This window comes from Diceros bicornis, chromosome X (assembly GCF_020826845.1).
Source record: "Diceros bicornis minor isolate mBicDic1 chromosome X, mDicBic1.mat.cur, whole genome shotgun sequence".
In the NCBI taxonomy this organism is placed as follows: Eukaryota; Metazoa; Chordata; class Mammalia; order Perissodactyla; family Rhinocerotidae; genus Diceros; species Diceros bicornis.
In genome coordinates this window covers 139,190,356-139,210,923 of record NC_080781.1, presented here as the reverse complement: position 1 = coordinate 139,210,923, position 20,568 = coordinate 139,190,356, and the positions used below count along the sequence as shown (strand labels likewise).

The 20,568-nt window shown below is 42.8% G+C and overlaps 1 protein-coding gene across 1 annotated transcript in view; it reads right to left on the bottom strand.

The window, feature by feature from the left end:
- Positions 1 to 543: 543 nt before the first annotated feature.
- MPP1 (MAGUK p55 scaffold protein 1) overlaps positions 544 to 20,568 on the bottom strand; it is a 32,004-nt gene continuing 11,979 nt past the window's right edge. The window contains exons 2-12 of the mRNA XM_058535043.1: positions 16,775 to 16,918; positions 16,401 to 16,479; positions 15,741 to 15,826; positions 12,023 to 12,091; positions 9,058 to 9,254; positions 7,493 to 7,599; positions 5,903 to 5,983; positions 4,958 to 5,038; positions 2,839 to 3,041; positions 2,538 to 2,612; positions 544 to 1,048 (exon numbers count right to left, since the gene is read on the bottom strand). Of these exons, the coding sequence (XP_058391026.1) occupies positions 872 to 1,048; positions 2,538 to 2,612; positions 2,839 to 3,041; positions 4,958 to 5,038; positions 5,903 to 5,983; positions 7,493 to 7,599; positions 9,058 to 9,254; positions 12,023 to 12,091; positions 15,741 to 15,826; positions 16,401 to 16,479; positions 16,775 to 16,918 (1,299 nt within the window). The 3' untranslated portion in view covers positions 544 to 871. The remainder of the gene's footprint in view (positions 1,049 to 2,537; positions 2,613 to 2,838; positions 3,042 to 4,957; positions 5,039 to 5,902; positions 5,984 to 7,492; positions 7,600 to 9,057; positions 9,255 to 12,022; positions 12,092 to 15,740; positions 15,827 to 16,400; positions 16,480 to 16,774; positions 16,919 to 20,568) is intronic.

The following is a 20,568-nucleotide window of genomic DNA, read 5'->3' as shown; positions in this document are numbered from 1 at the left end:
AGGGCTGATGTGAGACTCAGCTGTGTGAACAGAGAAGCGGAGTACTGACTTCTGGACACATTGGTTTAATCTGAGCAGCCAGTCGTGGGTGCTATAAAAACCATGTCTTGAGAATAAAGGGCAAGTTAAAAAGAGTGGCTGTTTGTTAGGAGGAAAAACGGAAATATTTGGTAGACGTGTCAGAACCAAGGCCAACGCCAAGTGAAAGCAAAGATGAGTTCAGGGCAGTCTTCCTATGGAGCAGAAACTGGACAGTCCCTTTGCACTCAAGGTATTTTGATACGTTGCACAGAAGTGTGTACATGTACACAGACTCATAATGCACTGGATCGTGCCCCACCTGGCACAAAGACAGACACACACACGGGAAGTTGGGTTATTCTGACCTCGACTCTTAAGATTGTTATGGGCTTGAGGGAGACTTAGGAACCCAGTAGAGGCATCTGGTGTTGATACCCGTCCTCCAGGAGCTTAAATCCATCAGGCGACATTTCCCTTTCCAGAGGCTTGTGGTGCAGATAAGAACTTGGTTACAAAGTCACAGGCATTTTAACACAGCATTTTTATTGCTTTTGAGGGTTTCCCTAGAGCAGGCATCACCCTATTGCACAGCTGCTTCATTTTGGCCTTTTAGAGAGTTGCAGTTAATGCTTTCTTCAAGGTAAGGTAAAGATAACCAGTGTATCAGGAAGGTGAGCCCAGCCCTTCAGGAGTTTGAACACGACTGACACCCACTGGCATAATTAGGATAGTTGCAGAGATCTGGAAGCTGACACAGAACTAGCTGGAGCGACCCTGTTTGTCATATAGCAAGGGAATAGAGTTCCAAATGCTGGAGAGGGGCATACAGTAGTTCCCCTATTCTGCAAGCTTAGTAAACCCAGGAGACGGGCACCCATTGTGGAGAAGTGCACGCCTGGTCAAAGGCTTCTTGCAATTTTTTAAGGGTTTCATCGACGCCATTATTGACCAGTGAGAGGTCAAAGTAGTGAGCATACTGGCTGCGGATGGCCTCAGAGTCCTTCTGCAGCTGCTGCAGGGCTTCCGTCTGCAAAGAAGAGCGAAAGAGCCATGGATGAAGCAGGCCACAGCACGCCCAGCCTGAGGCCAGGGACAGGTTTTAAGCAGACATTGACTGTGACCATTGCCCAGCTCCAAATCACCTGCTTAACGACAAACCCTGAAGACCTTGCTGGAGAATGTTAGAGTAGGGTGTGGAGAGGCAATTAAGAACAGTGCAATTCTCAGAGGATCTGCAACTAACTGCAATTATAAATAATCAGAGCTCTCTGGAAGTCCAATAGCTACATCAAGATGCCACCAGCATCTCCCAGTTTGTGCCTCTGAACACAGAGCCATTTCAGCAACCACCAGAGCTGCAATCCCAGGACCAGGATAAGCGTAACTTAGAACCCCAGGCCTCTTTCTAGGACCCAAAACCAAATGGCCATGATAATTTAACTTCATAAAAGGAAAAATGTTTGCATAGCAATAAACACCAAAAGACATGCCAAACTGGGAAAAAAAATAGTTGCAACTGATATCACAAAGGGCTAATTACCCTAATACAGAGTTCCTAGAAATCAATAAGAAAAAGGCCAATAACCCACCAGAAAAATACTGAGATCGGCCAAAAACAAAACTTTGGATCACGTGCTCCTGGCACAGGGAAGCAGGCACTCTCCCACATAATCTCTCTCCGAGTTCTCAATTCCCAATGTATGCATCTTTGGACCCGGCAATCTTGTCTGGAATTTAGCCTACAGGTTTATTTGCACACACGTGAAATGCCATATGTACAGGGCCATTGACTGCAGTATTATTCATAATAGTCAAAGTTTTATAACAACCCAAACAGCCATCAAGAAGGGAATGGTGAAACTAAATAATTATGCTACATACATGCAATGGGAGACCACGCAGCTACTAAGAAAGATTGAAGAAGCTCTCTACACACTGTTATGGAAAGGTTGTGTTCAGTGAGAAAGTAGGGTGCAACAAAGTGCACGTAAGGTGGGTGTGGAGTGGGGAGGGAGTGGGGAGTGGGGAGCAGGGGGAGGCTTTTCAATATATTCCTGGCTTCCTTACTCTCCCTCTCTCCCCACAGCCATACCACACCCCAGTGTGGGTTCAGTGCCACCTGTGTCCTTCACAGTTCCCCCTGCTTGCCCCGCTTGAGCCTACGTGGCTCCAATGTCAGGATCTGTCCAATTGTCCATCTCTGCCACTGAACCCTGAGCACTTCTGGAATAACGACTGTGTCTGATTTGTTTTGTCCCCATTACCTAGCATGGGCACTGGCCTAACTAGTGGTTTAATAACTGTCTGCTGAGTGAAGCAAATGTGCACATCCCCTTTGGCTTCTTGGTCTTGCAGGAAGAAGGACAGCAGTAGCCAGAAGGCTCATGGGAGAACTGGTCACAAGCTGAAGCTGAGCTCCAGCCAGCACTCCAGCCAATGATCTGGATGAATGTCCCAGTCTGGACAGGCCAGGAGAGTGAACCCCCATCCACCCTGCATGAACCCCTCCTTCCCACCTGAGTGCTCTGGTCAGTCGGTGCAATAAACACAATGAAAGGTGAAAGTTCTGCCGTCCGAACAATCTTTAGGGTCTAGAAAAAAAGGAAGGGAGGCAGGAAGAAGAAAATAGGAAAAAAAAAACAGAGTTAGCTGTCATGCTGGATTCCTTCTAATAAGCATCTTAGGTCTTCACCAAGCCCAATACTATTTCCAGTTTCCAGTGCTCCTGTTCTTGTTCCAGGTGGCCCCACTGAAAGGATATGAAGCCAACCTGAGCACCCCTTCCCTATCCACTTCTGCCTTTCCACGCCTACCCACCTGGGGCTCAATGTCAAGGATGGCAATCTTGTCCTCCTTATGAATCTGGTGCACTGTTTCAAATTTGGTGCCAAACATGTTGCCCTGGTAGCTGCCAAACTCCAAGAACTCGTTGGCAGAGATGCTCCTCGTCATCTCCTCTGTGGAGATGAAGTGGTACTCCTTCCCATCTTCCTCACTCTTCTTGGGCGGCCGTGTTGTATCTGTGCACAAGAAACCAAATCCCTGAGAAACTCGGGGTCCTTGCCATCTCCTAAGGGCTTAGACCATGGCGTCTGTACCGAAACCCTAGCTGCCTTTGGTGCAGAGAGTTTAACAGAGGGGTTTCTTCCACGGGATCATGAAGGGCTCAAGATAGAAGATGATGCAGACCAGGAAATCGGCTGTCTGCCCCGAACACATTTAACTTTAAAGAGGCAAAGCCCAATGCAGAAAATTTCATCTTCCCTATATGAAGTTACATCTCTCAAACCACCAACACCAGGAATATTGAAGCTCATAAATGGAGAAATGACAGCTGAAAGCTTTTTTAAAACAGATCTATGGGCTATGGTCAGGATTTCTTGGAAGTATATTTCAAGTTTCCTTTTTACAGCTTGGGAAGAAGCTTGGTTTGGTTTAAACTTATGTTCTTAAGTCACAACGTTTGCTATTCCTCATATAAATTGTCCTTTGAGTAAAATAGGCTCCAGATATTGAGATACAATCCTCCCTGCCCCTCCCCCGTAGACCTCTCCTGCTTTCCACTTTCATTGAACACCTCACTTGTCTTCCACATCATCTGCTTGTCTCTCTCAATGGGCTCCTTCTCCTCCATCCACAGCAGCACACACATCTCTTTCTTTCCATCTTACAAAACGATGACTCTTCTTTGACATCTCACCCTCTTTTTCTAACTCCCTTCTCATTCAAACTTATTGAATGACGAGCCTGTACTGGTTATTTCTACTTCCAGACTTCTCCACTCACTCCTCAATCCAGGGCCATGTGCTTTCTGCCCCCAGTGTGTCACTATGTCCCTAAAGGCAAAATGGAGAAGCAAGGAACCAGAAAGTACTAATATCAGGGTTAGAATCTGGTTTTCGACTTGGATCAGCAGTATCTCTTCCTGGGAACATACACAACCCTACTACGCAGATTCACTGTTGGGGGTGGACATCATCCAACTCCCCTCCCGACCACTGGCCTGATTCCTCTCCTATCTAGGACTGCTGCTGAGACTGTCTGTGCCCTTCCTGAACACTGCTTTTTCTTTTTTTAATTTTTTTATTTATTTTTTTTCCCCCAAAGCCCCAGTAGATAGTTGTATGTCATAGCGGCACATCCTTCTAGTTGCTGTATGTGGGACGCGGCCTCAGCATGGACGGGGAAGCGGTGCGTCTGTGCGCGCCCGGGATCGAACCCGGGCTGCCAGCAGCAGAGCGCGCGTACTCAACCACTAAGTCACGGGGCCGGCCCTGAACACTGCTTTTATTTAGAAGACATTTCATGAAGATTAGAGACAGCCTAGATGTCAAATAATAGTGAGATAGCTGAAGAAATTACAGTACAGCTACTCAGAATGGAAGAGTTCTTAAAGTGATTTAGGCACATGAGAAAATGTTTATAAGATAAAGTACAATGAAAAAAGTAATAACATGGGGCCGGCCCCGTGGCTTAGCAGTTAAGTGCGCACGCTCCACTGCTGGCGGCCCGGGTTTGGATCCCAGGATCGCACCGACGCACCGCTTCTCCGGCCATGCTGAGGCCGCGTCCCACATACAGCAACTAGAAGGATGTGCAGCTATGACAGGCAACTATCTACTGGGGCTTTGGGGGAAAAATAAATAAATAAAATCTTAAAAACAAAAAAAGAGTAATAACAAGTTTTTAATAACATATTACTTGCTTAATTTTTTAAAGCAGGATAAAAATGTTTACTACTGCTTCTGTTATGTAGACAAACAGCACAGAAGAGAACAATAAGAAAACAACCTACTTACTTTGTTAGTTGGAGCGATTATGAGCGCAAATTTATATGTTTCCAAATTTTTTGTTTTTATAATCAAACATTTAAAATAAAATCACCCAAACCACTATGGTATCTCACTTGCCCTCCAAGACCCCCAGAGATACTTACATGGGGCAGGGTATGCGAACTTCTCTGGGTTCTGGCTGAGCAGGGCGTTCTTAATGTGGCTACGGCCCACCCCACTGGCTCCTGCATAGGGAGAGAAGAAAGGCTTAGAGAAGAGAGAAACCAGGTTGCTATGATTCTGATGAAAGCTTCTATTTCTTTACCCAAAGACAAAGGTGGGGATGGGAGTAGGAATGGGATATGGATTTTCATCTCTCAGGGGCAGAAGGATTTGTGTCCCTGTTGGCGAAGGAGGCTCTTTTTAAGGCCTAAGGCTCAGGACTCAGGACATAACTGTCATTTCCAGAGCAACCAGCTAACACATGGGGTTTTCTGTTTATTTTCTAAGGCTATTTCCTTTACTGAGCTCTCCAAAATTAATGGAACTGAATTTAAGCCAGTGTTTTTACTGGAAATTTCTCCAGAACCCTAATACAGATCCTCTAACCAACTAATGTTTTAACTCTAAAGACACGGAGGTGAGCCACCCACTGGAGCCAAGGCCATGTACCTGGGATTAGAACAACACTCATTCCATTTCAAGCCAGGGCTCATGTGGATGACTAAAAAGCTCAGAATATTTTCAGAGCCTCCCACGTTACTAACAAAGCACTCTAACATATGTACTTTAAAAAAAAAGCATAGGACTAGAACATCCCTACTGCCAGACAGATGGACAAAGAACAAAACCCAGTCTAGGACCTGCCAGCACCAAACCTGACCTAAAAGAATTAGATGCTGAAAAACTTGTAAAGTTTAGTTTCCCTTGTACTGATAAGGACTCAGAAAATTCTTTAACCTGCTCTATATGGAGAACCCAAGAGACTTCATTTCTTTTTTTCTTTTCTTCCTCACTGCCTTTTTTCTTGGAGGGAGGGAGGTTACATGCAACAGGCAGGGAAATAAGGACAGAAATGTACTCAAACTAGCGAAGCAATGAGAAGATACCGATCAGCACCAGGGTCTTCCTCTTGAAGGCGGGGAGCCGGACAACTTCCTCATAGGAAACGACATCCAACTGGTCAAAAACTAGAGACAAAGAAAACCAAGCAATGTTCATTTCCAGAGCTTGGGAGAACAATGGTCCAGGCCCAGGCCATGACCTGGGAAAGAGCCAGGCGGGAAAAGAACTGAAACCCCATCAGCCTGGCTGCATCCTAACAAGCAGGGAGTGAAGGCAGCCGAGGCCAGGAGGTGGCGGAGGAAGGACTTTGGACTGTATTCATTTGCGCTGTGATGAGGGAGTTTTACGCAAGGGAGTGACATGATCCCATTTAGGTTTTGAAAGGAGCACTCTGGCAGGTAATAGGCTGCAGGAGCCAGGGAAGCAGTGGGACCCTTAACAACCCCACTCCATGCCTCAGAGCCGATCTTATGGGCAAACTGGACTTAATCTACTCTTACCAAAGGATGATGATGGCTGCAACCAAACGTCCATGCTAGGACACTGTCAGAGACAACCACAGGAGGTACTGATAAAGAATTATGATGAACAGGACGTCAGAATAAGCTGCTTTAGGATCACAGATACTGTTCCTTTGGATCTATTTCTTGGTTTTCCCAAACTCCTCCATTTGAACTCAACATGGCTCTGCTGGTCAGTTATTTAGACTCTAATTTTTTGGACCCCATACTCCCCTCCTCCTTCCTCTCTCTCTCTTCTCCATAGTTTCAGTTACCTGATGCCCCCTTTGACTCTAGACACTGAGAACTCAGCAATTCCAACACTATCTCCATCATTTCCCCGTACTGCCTAAAATGGCCTTTATCTCAGAGAACAGCGCTGCCATCACTGACCCAGCCGCTCAAGATGGAAACCTGGGTCTCATCCCGACTCTCTACCCCTCCTACCTCCCACAGTGTGCCTCTTCAGGTGTTCTTTCTTCATTGCTACCAGAGAGATAGATGCAAATGAAAAGCTGATCCCATTATTTCCCTGCTCCAAACCCTTCACTGACTCCACAGAGACACTACGGAGGGTGGACGAGGCTCCTCATGCCCTGGCCCTGGCCTCGCTCTCTGGCATGCATTCTTGCCCCACCCCCACCATCAATACTCTGGCCACGTCTACTTCCATGTAGGCTCCTGACATGCCAGGTGATTTCAGGTTCTGTGATTTGCTCATGCTCCTATCTTTATCTAGAATGCTCCCAGCAAGATGGAGGCATATAATAAATGGTAGCTGAATGGTGGTAATTATTCATTATCTACAATCTACTTGAAGCCATTTATAATTTTAGTATATTTCCAACCATGGTAGGTAAAAAACAAAGCCACAATCAGTTCTCAGGAAAACATGCTACTCTCTGGGGTTGTACAGACCTTGCAGTCATGCTGATGGCACTGACACACCGAAAAAGGTCTAGAAGGCTGTTCAGTTGGTTACCCGAGGGGTAAGGGCGATGAGCAGGTGTGGGCAGGCCACTAGCCTTCCTTTACATGTACTAGCATTGTCTCACTGATGGCAGCGAGCATGGAAACACGAATGTAACAAAAGAAAACCAGAAGAAATGGCAGAGAGGAGGCCAGGAAGCTTACTCGAGCTGTGCTTGGCCAGGTACTTGTCTTTGTACTTCTTCTTCTTCCCAAAGGGACTGCAGCTCGGGGCTTCGCTTGGAGCTGACTGAGCCACACTTGCCACTCGCCTAGTAGGAAAAGATGACCAAGGATGTCAGCATATCCTCAGTGTAAAAGCCCCAGGGTCAGTCACCTGTGCTGAGACAGAGCTTGGTGACCTCCTTTCCTTTCTATACTAACCCTCCAGACCCATCTGCCTCCTCTCCCAGCCACTCACTCCCTGTATGTCTCTACCACTGCCCCCTTCACGCTTATCCTCTCCCCTCTCAGCCCCTCATTCTCTCTGTGTGTCTCTCTCTCTGAGACCCCTCTTGATCTCTCAGCCTCTCTGTCTCTCTTCCTCTTTTAGCCGTGGGAGCTGGAGAGAATGTCTGCAAAGTGCCTAACATGCCATTTGGAGCATCGTGCACCATATGCTGCCCTCAGACAGGTGAACCTGGTCTCCTGGAGTGTGCATCTGGTACCTCTCAGCAGATTCCAAACACAACTCACAAACTACTCACTTTCTCTGGGCCAGTGGTTTTTGAACTTTTATGACCCAACCTCAGTATAAGAAATACACTGTACATCGTAACCCTGTATTACACACATATACACCTATAAAACACACATACACACATATCATATATACAAAAGTTTCATAAAACAATACCTTCTATTACTACATAAGATATATTCTAATATTTCTATTTGATGTCATTTTTTAAAAGAAATACTCGTTGCAACCCACTAAATTGATTTCACACCTCATTAGTAAGTTATGGCCCACACTTTGAATACCACTGTGCTACTGGGATCTTGTACCTCTTCTGGGTCTTCCTCAGCATCCTTTGTTGCTCTAATTCTAAAAGTTGATTTCTATACAGCACTTCCCGTGGTTCAGTGCCATGTTTATAACTCCCCTTCAACTATATCATCCCCAGAGATGGGATCAACCAGAATTCTGGCTTAAAACTAAAAGACTGGTATGTGAACCCCACCCCACCCAGCATTGTTATCTTTACACTGGGGTGATTTTGCAGAGGGAGGTCCAGCATTAGATGTGGAATCACTGAGAACTGTTGAGTGGAGGGCTGTTCTAGCACTCCTAGGGCCATGTGGTGTGACCTAGGACCAAGTGAGCAATCTGACTTGGGGACAGGAATTATTTTTTCCATGTCCCGGGAATTTGCATAAAAGACACATATTTAAAATTTGACTGTTTTCTACAGGACTCAGAAGATATCTGCTCAGAAGAGCACTGGCCTGGGAGGCAGGAGACCAGGGAGGGCTCCAGTCACTTGCACAAGGAAAGCATTTGAGGAACTAGAGGCCCACAGATGAATGAAGAGCCATTTGGGCTCCTTTACCTGGAACAGTCTGCCAATCAAGCTTATCAACCCATTATGTCAGCGAAGCTGAGAGGTTGGCTTGGTCAAGAAACAGAAACTACACACAAGATGCCAGATTTTTGAAACTAAGTGATTATCTGTGGCAGGCATGGGTCCCTTCCATCTGCAAATTCCACCTGTACAAAACTGACTCACCATTCCTGCAGTTCAGGAGAAGGGATCAATCCTGCTGACTCCTTGGAGGAGCCTTCCACCCGCCCTTGCCACCAGTTACTGTCATCCTTGTTGATGATCTGGATAATGTCCCCAGTAACAAACTTCAGTCCTGCCTCCTTGCAAGGAATTAGATTGTCCTTTTTGGGATCATAGTCAAACTGCGCTCTCATGAACATCTGAAAAAGAAGGCAAGAGGGACTGCAGCGGCAGCACATGTACATAGAAAGTTCTGCTGGAAATAAGTCGGGTCGGGATCAACTGAACAACAGGGAAGCAAGAATGGTGAGGGAGCACCTGAGAGAGAGGTCAGAATGCTGAGGTGACTGGAACTGGTCACAGCTGTGTTTGCAGAGGGGTCAGGCCTGAGCCCTCTAACAAGAAGGCATAAAAGGCCTTTCCGGGTCCACATGTTTGTGGTTATTGAGTCTGAGTTGTCTGTCTTGGAATACAAAGCAGCTACTATCTGAAATGAATGAGTTTCCTTGAAAAAATTTTCATGGGTATGTTAAATAAACAATAGGAATGTGCCAAAAGTCTTAAAATGTTGATACCTCTCGGCCCCACAATCCACTTCTATATAGAAGTTGTCGGTATGTTGCATGGGTAACTGTGTTCACCACAGCATTATTCATAAGAGTGAAATATTGGAAACAACCTAATGTTCCAAGAATGGGAAATTAGTTAAATATGGTCATCTACTGAATATATTACCATGCGACTATAAAAATCAATTTGTAGAAAAATGTTTAATGCCCTTGGAAAATGCTGCTGATACAACATTAAATGAGACTATCATTAAACAAAAACAATACCTAGTATACTTGATATGTTAAAAGAAGTATTTATTTATACATAGAAAAAAAAGACTGGAAGAAACTATATCAGAATTTAATACCGGTTACCTCTGTTATGAAGATTTGGGGTGCAAATCCAACCCAGAGAAAGAGGGAAAGAAATGCGAAAGAGGAGAGACATGAAACAGAAAATTGAGTTGAGAAGATCAACGAAGGCAAAAGTGGTTCCCTGAAGATTCATGAAATTGAGAACCCCCTAGCAAGGCTGATTAAGAAAACAGAGAAGACACAATCTCCTAGTAGAGATCCTAGAGACGTTTAAAAGGTTCTAAGACATTATGAGCAATTTCACAGCAATACATTTGACAAATCCCTTGAAAAACACAATTTACCAAAAGTGCACAACAAGAAATTGAAATATGAACACTCATGTATCTACTAAAGAACTTTAACCTGTTATGGAAAACCCTCCTCTCCTGCCCCAAACACACAGACACACACTCACACACACAGAGGCCCTGATGGCTTTGATGGTAAATTTTTCCAAACATTATTTCGCTATTTGAAGAAATAAAGGTAGTAATCTCATACAAACACAGATTACAGAAAAAGATGGCACTTCCCAATTCATTTAACAGCACCATAAAGAAAATGAAAAGGCAAGCCACAGAGGAAGAGACAAAAGACTCTTATCCAGAATATATAAGGAACTCCTACAAATCAGTAAGAAAATGCCTTGAACTGGTACTTTACAAAAGAGGACATCCAAATGGAGAAAAACATATATAAACAGGAGCTCACCCTCATTAGTCATCAGAGAAACACAAATAAAATCACAATGTGATACTACCACCACAATGGTCAAACTGACAAAAACCCAGATAATTATAAGTACTGGTGAGGCCATGGAACAACTGGGACCCGCACACAGTGCAGTTGGGAATGTAACGTGATACAGCTCGCAGAGATGACCATACCCTCCAACTCAACAGCAATGCACAGAGGTATGCACCAAACACGGGGACAAGGAGATCCACGGCAGCACTATCTGTGAGAGCAAAAAAACCTGGCAAGCCAGAAGTCTCTCCACAGCATGTCACACAACAGATGAATGGGAAGGAGTCATCTGGTGCTACGTGCGACAGCACAGACACAATACTGTGTGAACAAAATGAGACACGGGAGATTTCATACTGTATGATTCAATTGACATAAATTTCAAAACAGGGCAAAACTCATCTCAGGTGTTACAAGTCAGGGTTGTGGTGACTGGAAATAGGCACAGGGGTTCTTAGGGGACTGGGCGTGTTTTGCCTCTTGAGCTGGGTGCTGGTCACATGGGTGTGTTCAGTTTGTGAAAATTCACCTAGTTTGATACTGATGATTTGTGTACTTTGTTGTAGATATGCCCACATGTACCAAAACTTCAACTTAAAACGTTTACTTAAAAAGAAAATTATAGCATCATACTCTAAGTAACCTGTGATAGAAACTTCAGAGTTACTTTTTAAAAGAAATTCCTTCTTCCACATTCATCTGCCAACCCCTTGTCCAAGCTATTTCTCTCCTCCACCAACAATGAGCTGTGTGGACTGGGAACGTACCCATTTCTCTTTATATCACCTCCATTTTCTAGCAAAGTAATTTGTACATGGTAGATTCTCAATGAATTCTGAGTAAGTGCTCGCAAGATTCTTCCTTTCTTTCTTTACTTTGGCACTATTAATCACTGGGCTTATTTATCACTATTTTAAAAAATATTTGCCAATTTGGTGAAAACTGGTATTGCACACATTTTATTTTGCCTTTCTTTGATGACTGGTAAGATTGGATATTTTTTCATATGTTCAATGCCCATTTGTATTTTCCCTCCTGTGAATGATCTCCTCATGGTCTTTGCCCATTTTCCTCCTGGAGTTGTATAATAAGGAGATTACCCTTTCCTTTCACATCTATTACAGACAGGCAGTGGTTAGAAAGAAGGCTTGCCTGTTTGCAATGGATGTTAGTTCAGAGAGCAGCAAGCAGCTACACTTGTGAGATATTTAGAACTTAAAGTTAGAATCACATGACCTCAATCAACTTGCAAAGAACCCAATACTGGGCATGAATCCTGCCATCACCACAAAAGAGAAAATGGTGCCACCTACCTGCAGTGCAGGAAGACGATTTTGCTGGTTGGGAATTACTTTTAACGAAATCATTCCTTTGGTTTCTTTCTATTAAAAAACAAAGGGGAAATAAAATTTTAAGAAAAACTAACTTGAATGATTGGGGTTTGATAAAGTCATTTTTCCCCTCCCAAAGTGCCAAGTGTTTTTTATTTTCCAACAGCCATCTTTACTGTACACTTTGAAATTTTGTAGAACAATTCCTCCTTCAATACAAGTGTCACGTGCCCCATAAACCAGGGTAACAACATGGAAACAAAGAATAATGAAGAAAAGGCTAATGTTTTTCCCTCCTCCCCACACTCAACCTCAAAAGGGCCCAGAAGTACCTAAATGAACCCTGGCACACAGATATCCAATAAAAACATTTACAAATATTTACACACACATATACATATTCATATGTATGTATTTTTGTTGTTTGTTTTTAAGAAAAATGGGATTATACTACAGGCATTACTCTCTAACTCTATTTTATTTAGCATTACTTCGTGGACATACTTCTAGGTTGATGCACAAAGATCTCATTCATTCCTTTTAATGGCTATGCAGCATCCCATGCAATGGATGGATCATACTCTATTCAGCCATCCTCCCCATTATTGGGCATGTCAATTGTTGCCAGTTTTTTTCACTACACTTTGCTGCAACAGACATCCTTGAACATATATGCTTATACATTTGCACTGTAATTTTTATAGAATAGAATCCCTTGGTGGAAATGCAGAATCAAAGGGTAAGAACATTTTAATAGCTATCCTCAAATTACTTTTCCAAAAGATTAGAGCAATTCCACTCTCACCAGGACTATATGAAAGTCCTTTTCCCCTCAAACTCTTGCCAGAATTACACATCAACATTCCTTTTTAAATTTCTGCCAATCTGAATGCTGGAAAGTATCTCATGGTTGCTTTATTTCATAATTTTATCGCCATAAACTAAAGTTGGGCATCTTTTCAAAAGCTTACCGGCCACATGCTTTTTCTTCTTATATCTTTTGTCTGGTTTTCTATTTGGTTGTCGGTCTTTTTATAATAAAGTTTAGAAGCTCTTTAAATATTACAGTTACTAACTGTCTACCTATTACATGCACAACAAATATTTTTCCAAGTCAATTGCATATGGTATCTTTTGCCATGTAACATAAATTAACTTTTACATAGTCAATTATATTTACATAAATCAACAGGAAGCACAAGTTTTGAATGTGCACTTGATGCACATAAAGTCTTATTGAGAAGCAACCTTCTCTGTGGAGAAACAAATCAGCCTTCTCATGCTGGCAGTTGGGAAGCAGGCAGGAAACAGGTAGCCCGCTCTAGAGGGTGGAGAAGACAGCTGAATGAAGGAGCTATTTGCAAAGGTTGAAGGTCAAGCTATTGACCTTCAAGGTCAAGGCGGTAAAGCTATTACCACCCCATGGGTCTGTGGGCGTGTGGTTTTACACTGTGTGTTTGCATCAGGATCCAAATCGAGTCCACACACTGCAATCGCTTGATACATCTTTTAAGACTTTGCATCTACCCGTTCCTCCTACAGTGTTTTCTTCTCTAGTCTTTTCTTTGTTGAAGGAATTGGGTTGTTGGTCCTACTAGAGTTTCTTACAGTTGCATTCTGCCAATTGCATCAGTATGTTGCGGTCTGACATGAGTCTCACTCCTCTATAGTTCCTATAAATCAGCAGTTGAAATGAGAAAAAGGCTTGGTCAGATTCATGTCTAATTTTTTTGGCAAGATGATTTCAGAGGTCATATGTTTTCTATCAGGAGGCATACAACATCTGGTTGTCTCTCTTTTTTGTGACAGTAGCAGCTGCTGCTCAATGCTTAGTCCATTAATTCATTAGGAGTTGCAAAATGGTGATATTCTAACTAACTTCATCACTCCTTCATTTATTAGCTGGAATACTTCTACAGAGAAACCTTCTCCTCATTTACTATCTGGTTACCCAGTGGTAGAGTTCATATAGGAAAAAGAGGACAAATACATCATTCTTTTTCTTTATTTACCAGTTTTCCAAGTAATGAATTGGCTCCCTCACATCCTCCAATTAGCTCATATATAACTGTGTCAATACACACACACACAATTTCTACAAGTAACCTACTTCAGAGTTATCATTTATAAACCCCTTTACCTTTCACATTCATTTGCCAAGGTCCTGTCCAATCTATTTCTGATTGTTTATTTCTTTTCTTCTGCTTGCTTTGGGTTTCATTTGTTCTCCTTTTTTTAGTTTCTTAAGGTGGAAGCTGAGGCCATTGATTGAGACCTTTCTTGTTTTCTAATATAGGTGTTTCGTGCTCTAAGCTTCCACTATTCTGATATCTTCTAATTTCCCTTGTGATTTCTTCTGTGGCCTACAGGTTATTTAGAAGTGTGTTGTTGAATTTCCAAATACTTAGGGATTTCCAGAGATCTTTCTGTTTTTGATTTCTAATTTAATTTCATTGTGGACAGACAACACACTCTGTATGATTTGAATCCTTTAAATCTGTTGAGGCTTGTTTTATGGCATAGTATATGGTCCATCTTGGAGAATGTTCCATGTGTACTTGAGAAGAATGTACATTCTGCTGTTGCTGGGTCAAGTGTTCTGTTAGGTCAAGTTGGTTTATAGTGTTATTTGCATCTTCTATATCCTCATTGATTTTCTGCCTACTCGTGGTTTCAATTATTAAGAGACAGAGATTGAAATTGCAGACTATAATTGTGGATTTGTCTTTTTTTCCTTACAGTTCTACCAGTTTACGCTTCAAGTATTTTGAAGGTCTGTTGTTAGATGCATGGACATTTAGGACTTGGGTCGTTTCAAGAGGCAGGGTAAATCTGGTCTCTGTTACTTCATCTTGGTCAGAAGTAGAAGTCCAAGCAAGGACTTTTGATTAAAGCAAATTCCAGTCTACCCTTAAACAACCATGTGACCATAGGCAAGTTTCCAAACTCTCCAAGGTTCAGTTTCCTCATCTCTGTCTCAAGTGAAAAACCACAATCTGGGTAAAATGACACTTCTTCCCGAGTTGCTGTTCTCTGGTTCATTCCCTGCAGGTACCCTAGCATCTTACTGCTGAATGCCTAAGGTGTGGCTCCTGCTGGCAGTGGCCAATTACACCCAACTACCCCATGTGTTTTTTAATGCTTTGGTTACAGGAATGGTCTCTGGGTGTGTGTGCAGGGGTGGAGTAGGATGGTGAAGAATCTGGAGGGGCAAATAGGACAGCCAGCACAAACATCAAGCACAATGCCTGGCACACAGTAGGTGCTCCATACATATCAACTGAATCTAAACAGCACACTCAACTTTTCATTTATAATATCCCATTTGCTCTTCATAACAAATCTATGACATAATAGGGATGGCTATCTTCATTTTACAGAAGACTTAGAGAAGTTAATCTACCTGCTCAAAATCACAGGGCTAGAATAAAGTAGAGCAAGGATTCAGAGCTGCCATTAAAGACCGAGGCCTTCTGACACCCAGTCCAATATTCTTTCTAGACAGACACTCTGGGTTATCTGCTTTGTTTTAGAAGTTTACTAAACGAAAGCAGACAACTGTCATTTCTTGCACAGAATAAAGATTAGCAGTGATAAGAGACTCCTCAATGAGGTTCAAATACTTGGACAGAAAAATGAGGTACACTGACACCAATGGGGCTCCACATTTCACGAAGACAATGGCAGAGCAAATACCCACCATGGCCTTCTGCAGCTGATCCACCGAGTGGTTAGTCACGTTTGTGCCATTGATTTCTAGGATCTCATCCCCGACATGAAGGGAGCCTACCACAAAATGAAAAACCAGTCCGCAAAAGAATAAACGTTCAAAGTGCTGTCAATATAACTCAAGACACCACAGAAAAGAAACCATCATCTAGAGCACGTTATACAATAGATTGCGTAAAATACTCAGAGTTGAAAACACTCAACCATGAGAGATGGGAATGTTCTTTTGATTCCCTTGAGGGACATATGAAGGCAAGCACTTGACAGATTACGACCATCTCTCAGTGCTCCTGCTGCTGAATAAAAGCCCCCTGTCCTCCAACTAGAACTAGAGGAGTTACGACACAAAGCAGGACAGAGAACTCAGTCCTCTTCGTTCACCAGCAACAGAAATACTTCTTTGTTGTGCAGCTAAAACCCCCAAAATGCATTTTCAGATGCATCATTTAGTAAAAGCTATTTTGGGGGGATGAGAGAATAAAATAATACATTAAAATACAACATGTTCTTAGCACATACACACAAATGCTCCCAGTTTTGAAGATTATAAGCTTCATGTCCCAATGAACAGGGACTAAATGATTAATCTCTGAATGAAACATGACCTAGGACACCCCCCCTCCCCGAGTACCTTGTCTATGAATCATGCCACCATGAAGAATTCTTGCTACCGTACAGGACTGCTTTTCATTCAGCTTCAGAGTAATTCCCTGAAATAAAGACAATGGCACAGGAAACTTTATTTTAAGGCCTTTCTGAGGTTATCTTTAAGACAGTTTAAGGCAATTTCTTGGGAGAAATATTTCCCATCTATACCTGGGGTGGTCCTCAACCAGAATGGGCATGAAGCCCGCTTTGAGGAGAAGCTTGAGATGGGAATGAAGAGACAATGTGGGAGCTGGCTGCCTCCCTAACTCCATGAGTAGCCTTCTGCATTTCCTCTTGTGGCCCAGTGACTCATGGGGTCGAGAGTAAGCAGTGGGTGAGATTATGACAAAGGATTACCATGGGCTCCTCCGTGACCTTCTCGAACTGTATGAGTCGCACCTTCCGCACCTCCTGCCCCTTGGCCTGGGCAGGGCTACCTGGGGCAGTAGACCCATTGGTGTACATGTCCTCAGTCATGGCATTCAACTGGTGTGACACAGCCTGTCAGGTCAAAATAACAGAACAATGTATAAAGTAAGCAGTCAAGGCCCACTGTCAGTCTGTAACTGCAATTCTAAAATCCAAAAGGCTCTGAAAAGCAATAGTTATTTCATAAGTTTGGCATCCAATCTCACTTGAATTGATGTGAAGCTGTTTGTAAGCTTTATTTATCCAACTTAATAGACATGTTTATACAGTTTGCTGCAGAAATATTAACGTGTTTGATTTATACAGTACTGTCCTGGACCCTACTGGGGGTATTATATAGAATATAATGTAATATATTTGAAAATTTGAAAAATTCTGATTTCTAATGCACATTGGGCCCCCAGGGTTTCTGGCAAGGAGCAGTGTGCTTGTATGGTATACACACACACACACACACACGCTCTATAGCAAAGACCCAGGGTGGAATTAATTCCTAATAGAAGGAGCAGAGGGGGACAACTGCAGGAGGAACACACCAACAAAGGGGAGAAGTGAGCACGGATAACAAGGGCCATTCCCATTCCAAACAACGAGCGCCTCTCCAGTGACAGGCACACGAGTGAGCCTGAGACCCAGCTGCTCTTTTTCCTCTTTACTTCCTTGAGCAACCAGACACTCTGGGTCACTCGGCAGTAAAGGTGATTCAGGTTAGCATCAGTCTCTCACAAATCATCTCTTAGGCTATAAAGAAGAAGTTCTATCTGGACTGAAGAATCAGGCACTCAGGACCAGCCCCCAGCCCATGACGATGACAATAATACCGGCCGAAACCAGCGGCTGCCTAGATGAGATCACCACCACTACCCCTCCCGCCATCCCACTGCAAACCCTTTCCCCCAATGGACGACTTACACTACTAGATAGCAAGACCTCTTTACTAGAAATCCAAAGGAATGTAAGGCACTGTCGCATTGGCAGGAAGACAGACAAAAGACCAATGTAACTGAATAGAAAGTGCAGAAACACACCTACACATACATCATCAGCTGAGTTATGATAAAGGTAATGCTGCCATGCAGTAGGGAAAGGATGGTCTTTGCAATAAATGGTGCTGGACCAATTAGATAAGCATACGGGGAAAAATAAATGTTGATTCTCACCTCATTCTATGTACCAAGCCCAATTCCAGATGGACTGAGCACCAAATGTGAAACACCCAAGCTTGGAGAAGAAAATAGAGCACATCTTCCTCACCCTGGAGGAGGCAAAAATGTCTTACATATGACATAAAAGATCCTAACTATAAAATGAAAACTAAAAAGATAAATACTTTAAAATTAAGAACACCTGTTCATCAAAAAATTCCACTGAGGTAGACAAAGGTTTAGTAGACACAGAGAGCAATAGTTAAAAAAGCAAACAACTGACCATCAAAACTAACAACTTCTTACCAAAAGACACTGAAGAAACCGGAAAGGCAGGGCACAGCCTGAGAGTAAAAATCTGCAATACTTACATCTGACAAAAGACTTGTATCTAGAACATATAAAGAACTCTTACAACTAACAACAAGATGACAAACAATGAGTAGATAGACCAAAGATTTGAACAGACTCTTCACCAAAGAAGACATATGAATAGCCAATAAGCACATGAAAAAGGTCTCAACATCACTGTAACCAGGGAAATCCAAATTAAAACCACAACAGGGCACCACTGCACACCCACTGGGAAGGCTAAAATTAAAGAGACAGATGATGCCAAAGGTTAGAACCCTCATCCACTGCCAGTGGGAATGCTACATGGTGCAGCCACTGTGGAAAACAGCTGGGCAATTTCTTACATAAAGTTAAACACATATATAATATTTACCCTATGGCCCAGCAATCTCATGCCTAGGTATTCACCCAAGAGAAAAGAGAACGGATGCTTGCAAAAAGGCTTGTACACGAATGTTCCTACCGGCTTCACTCATAATAGCCAAAAAGCAGAAACAACCCAGGTGTTCATCCACAGGAGAATGCATACACCACTTGTGCCTCATCCATACAATGGAAGACCACCCAGCAAGAAAAAGATCAAACTGCCGATACATGCAGCAACAGGAACAATCTGAAAAGCATTCTGTTGAGGGAAAGAAGCCTTATGCCAAAGAGGACATGCTATATGATACAATTTATGAGGTTATAGAACAAGCAAAACTACAGTAAAAAAAGTTAAAACAGTGGTCGCCTCTGATGGGATGGGAAAGGATAGCTGGGAAGGGGCATGAGAGAACTTTCTGGGCTGCTGGTAATGTCCTGTATCATGACAGGGGTTAGGGTTACACAGTTGTATGCATTTGTTAAACCTCATCCAGTGCATGTCAGTGAATGCAAATTTTCCCTCAAAATAAAAAAAGAACCATAAAGAAATATTGAACTGTAGCCAAGGATATGCATGCTGAAGCTTTTAGGGGTGAAGTGTTCTGATGTCTGCAACTTACTTTGAAATGCAAAAAAAAAAAAGTGGAGAGATGGATGGCTTTTGGATAGATATACGATAAAGCAAACATGGCAGAATGTTAATTGTAGAATCTAGGAGGTATGGGTAATGGCTGTTACTATAAAAGTCTTTCATCTTTTCAGTAAGTTTGAAAAATTTCAAACAAAATACTCATGGGAAATGGCATTAAGAGAGTGAAAAAGCAAGCCAGGGAGCAAGGAACGGGAACCCTCATGCATGTGATGCATCCTGGACCCAGCCATTCCACTCCCAGTCGACAGACACATGTACCTTGTGTGCCAAAAGACGTGGAGAGCAATGTATCACAGCACTTTTTTGTTTTAATATTATAAAATTTAATTTTTGAACCACTTGAGCATAATGCAAAGACATCACGGTCCTTAACCCGTAAATGCTTCTGTGTGTTTTCTAAGAACAAAAACATTCCCAAAAATGAAAATTTAGCATTGATACAATATTATCATCTGGTTCTCAGTTCACATTCAAATTTCATCAACTGTCCCAATTATGTCTTTTATAGCTATATATATTCCCCAGACCAGGATCCAATCCAGGATCATGCACTGATTTCAGTTTTCACATCTCTTTAGTCTCCCTTAATTTGGAAAAGTTCCTCAGCCTTTCCTTGTCTTTCATGACCTTGACATTTTTGAAGAGGACAGGCCTATTGTTTTTTTTTTTTTTTTTTTTTTTTTTATTTATTTTTCCTCCAAAGCCCCAGTAGATAGTTGTATGTCATAGTTGCACATTCTTCTAGTTGCTGTATGTGGGACGCGGCCTCAGCGTGGCTGGAGAAGCAGTGCGTCTGTGCGCACCCGGGATCCGAACCCGGGCCACCTGCATTGGAGCGCACGCACTTAACCGCTAAGCCACGGGGCCGGCCCATGGCCTATTGTTTTGTAGACTGTCTCTCAGTTTGAGTATGTCCAATGTTTTCTCATGATTAGACTGAGGTTATGCATTTTTTGGCGGGAATCCCATGGAAGTGGTGTTGTGGTGTTGTGCCCTTTTCAGAGCAACACTATTCTTAAAAGCCCAAATCTGGAAACACCCCAAAAGTCCATCAGCAGTATGATGAATAAACTGTGGCACAGCCATCCATTGGGTACCACACACTAGTGAGAATAAATGGCTACTGCTATACCACAACATGGCTGAATCTCCTAGATGATCACTCTCTTCTCGAAACGCTCATTCTCAGTTTCCTTTGCTGTTTT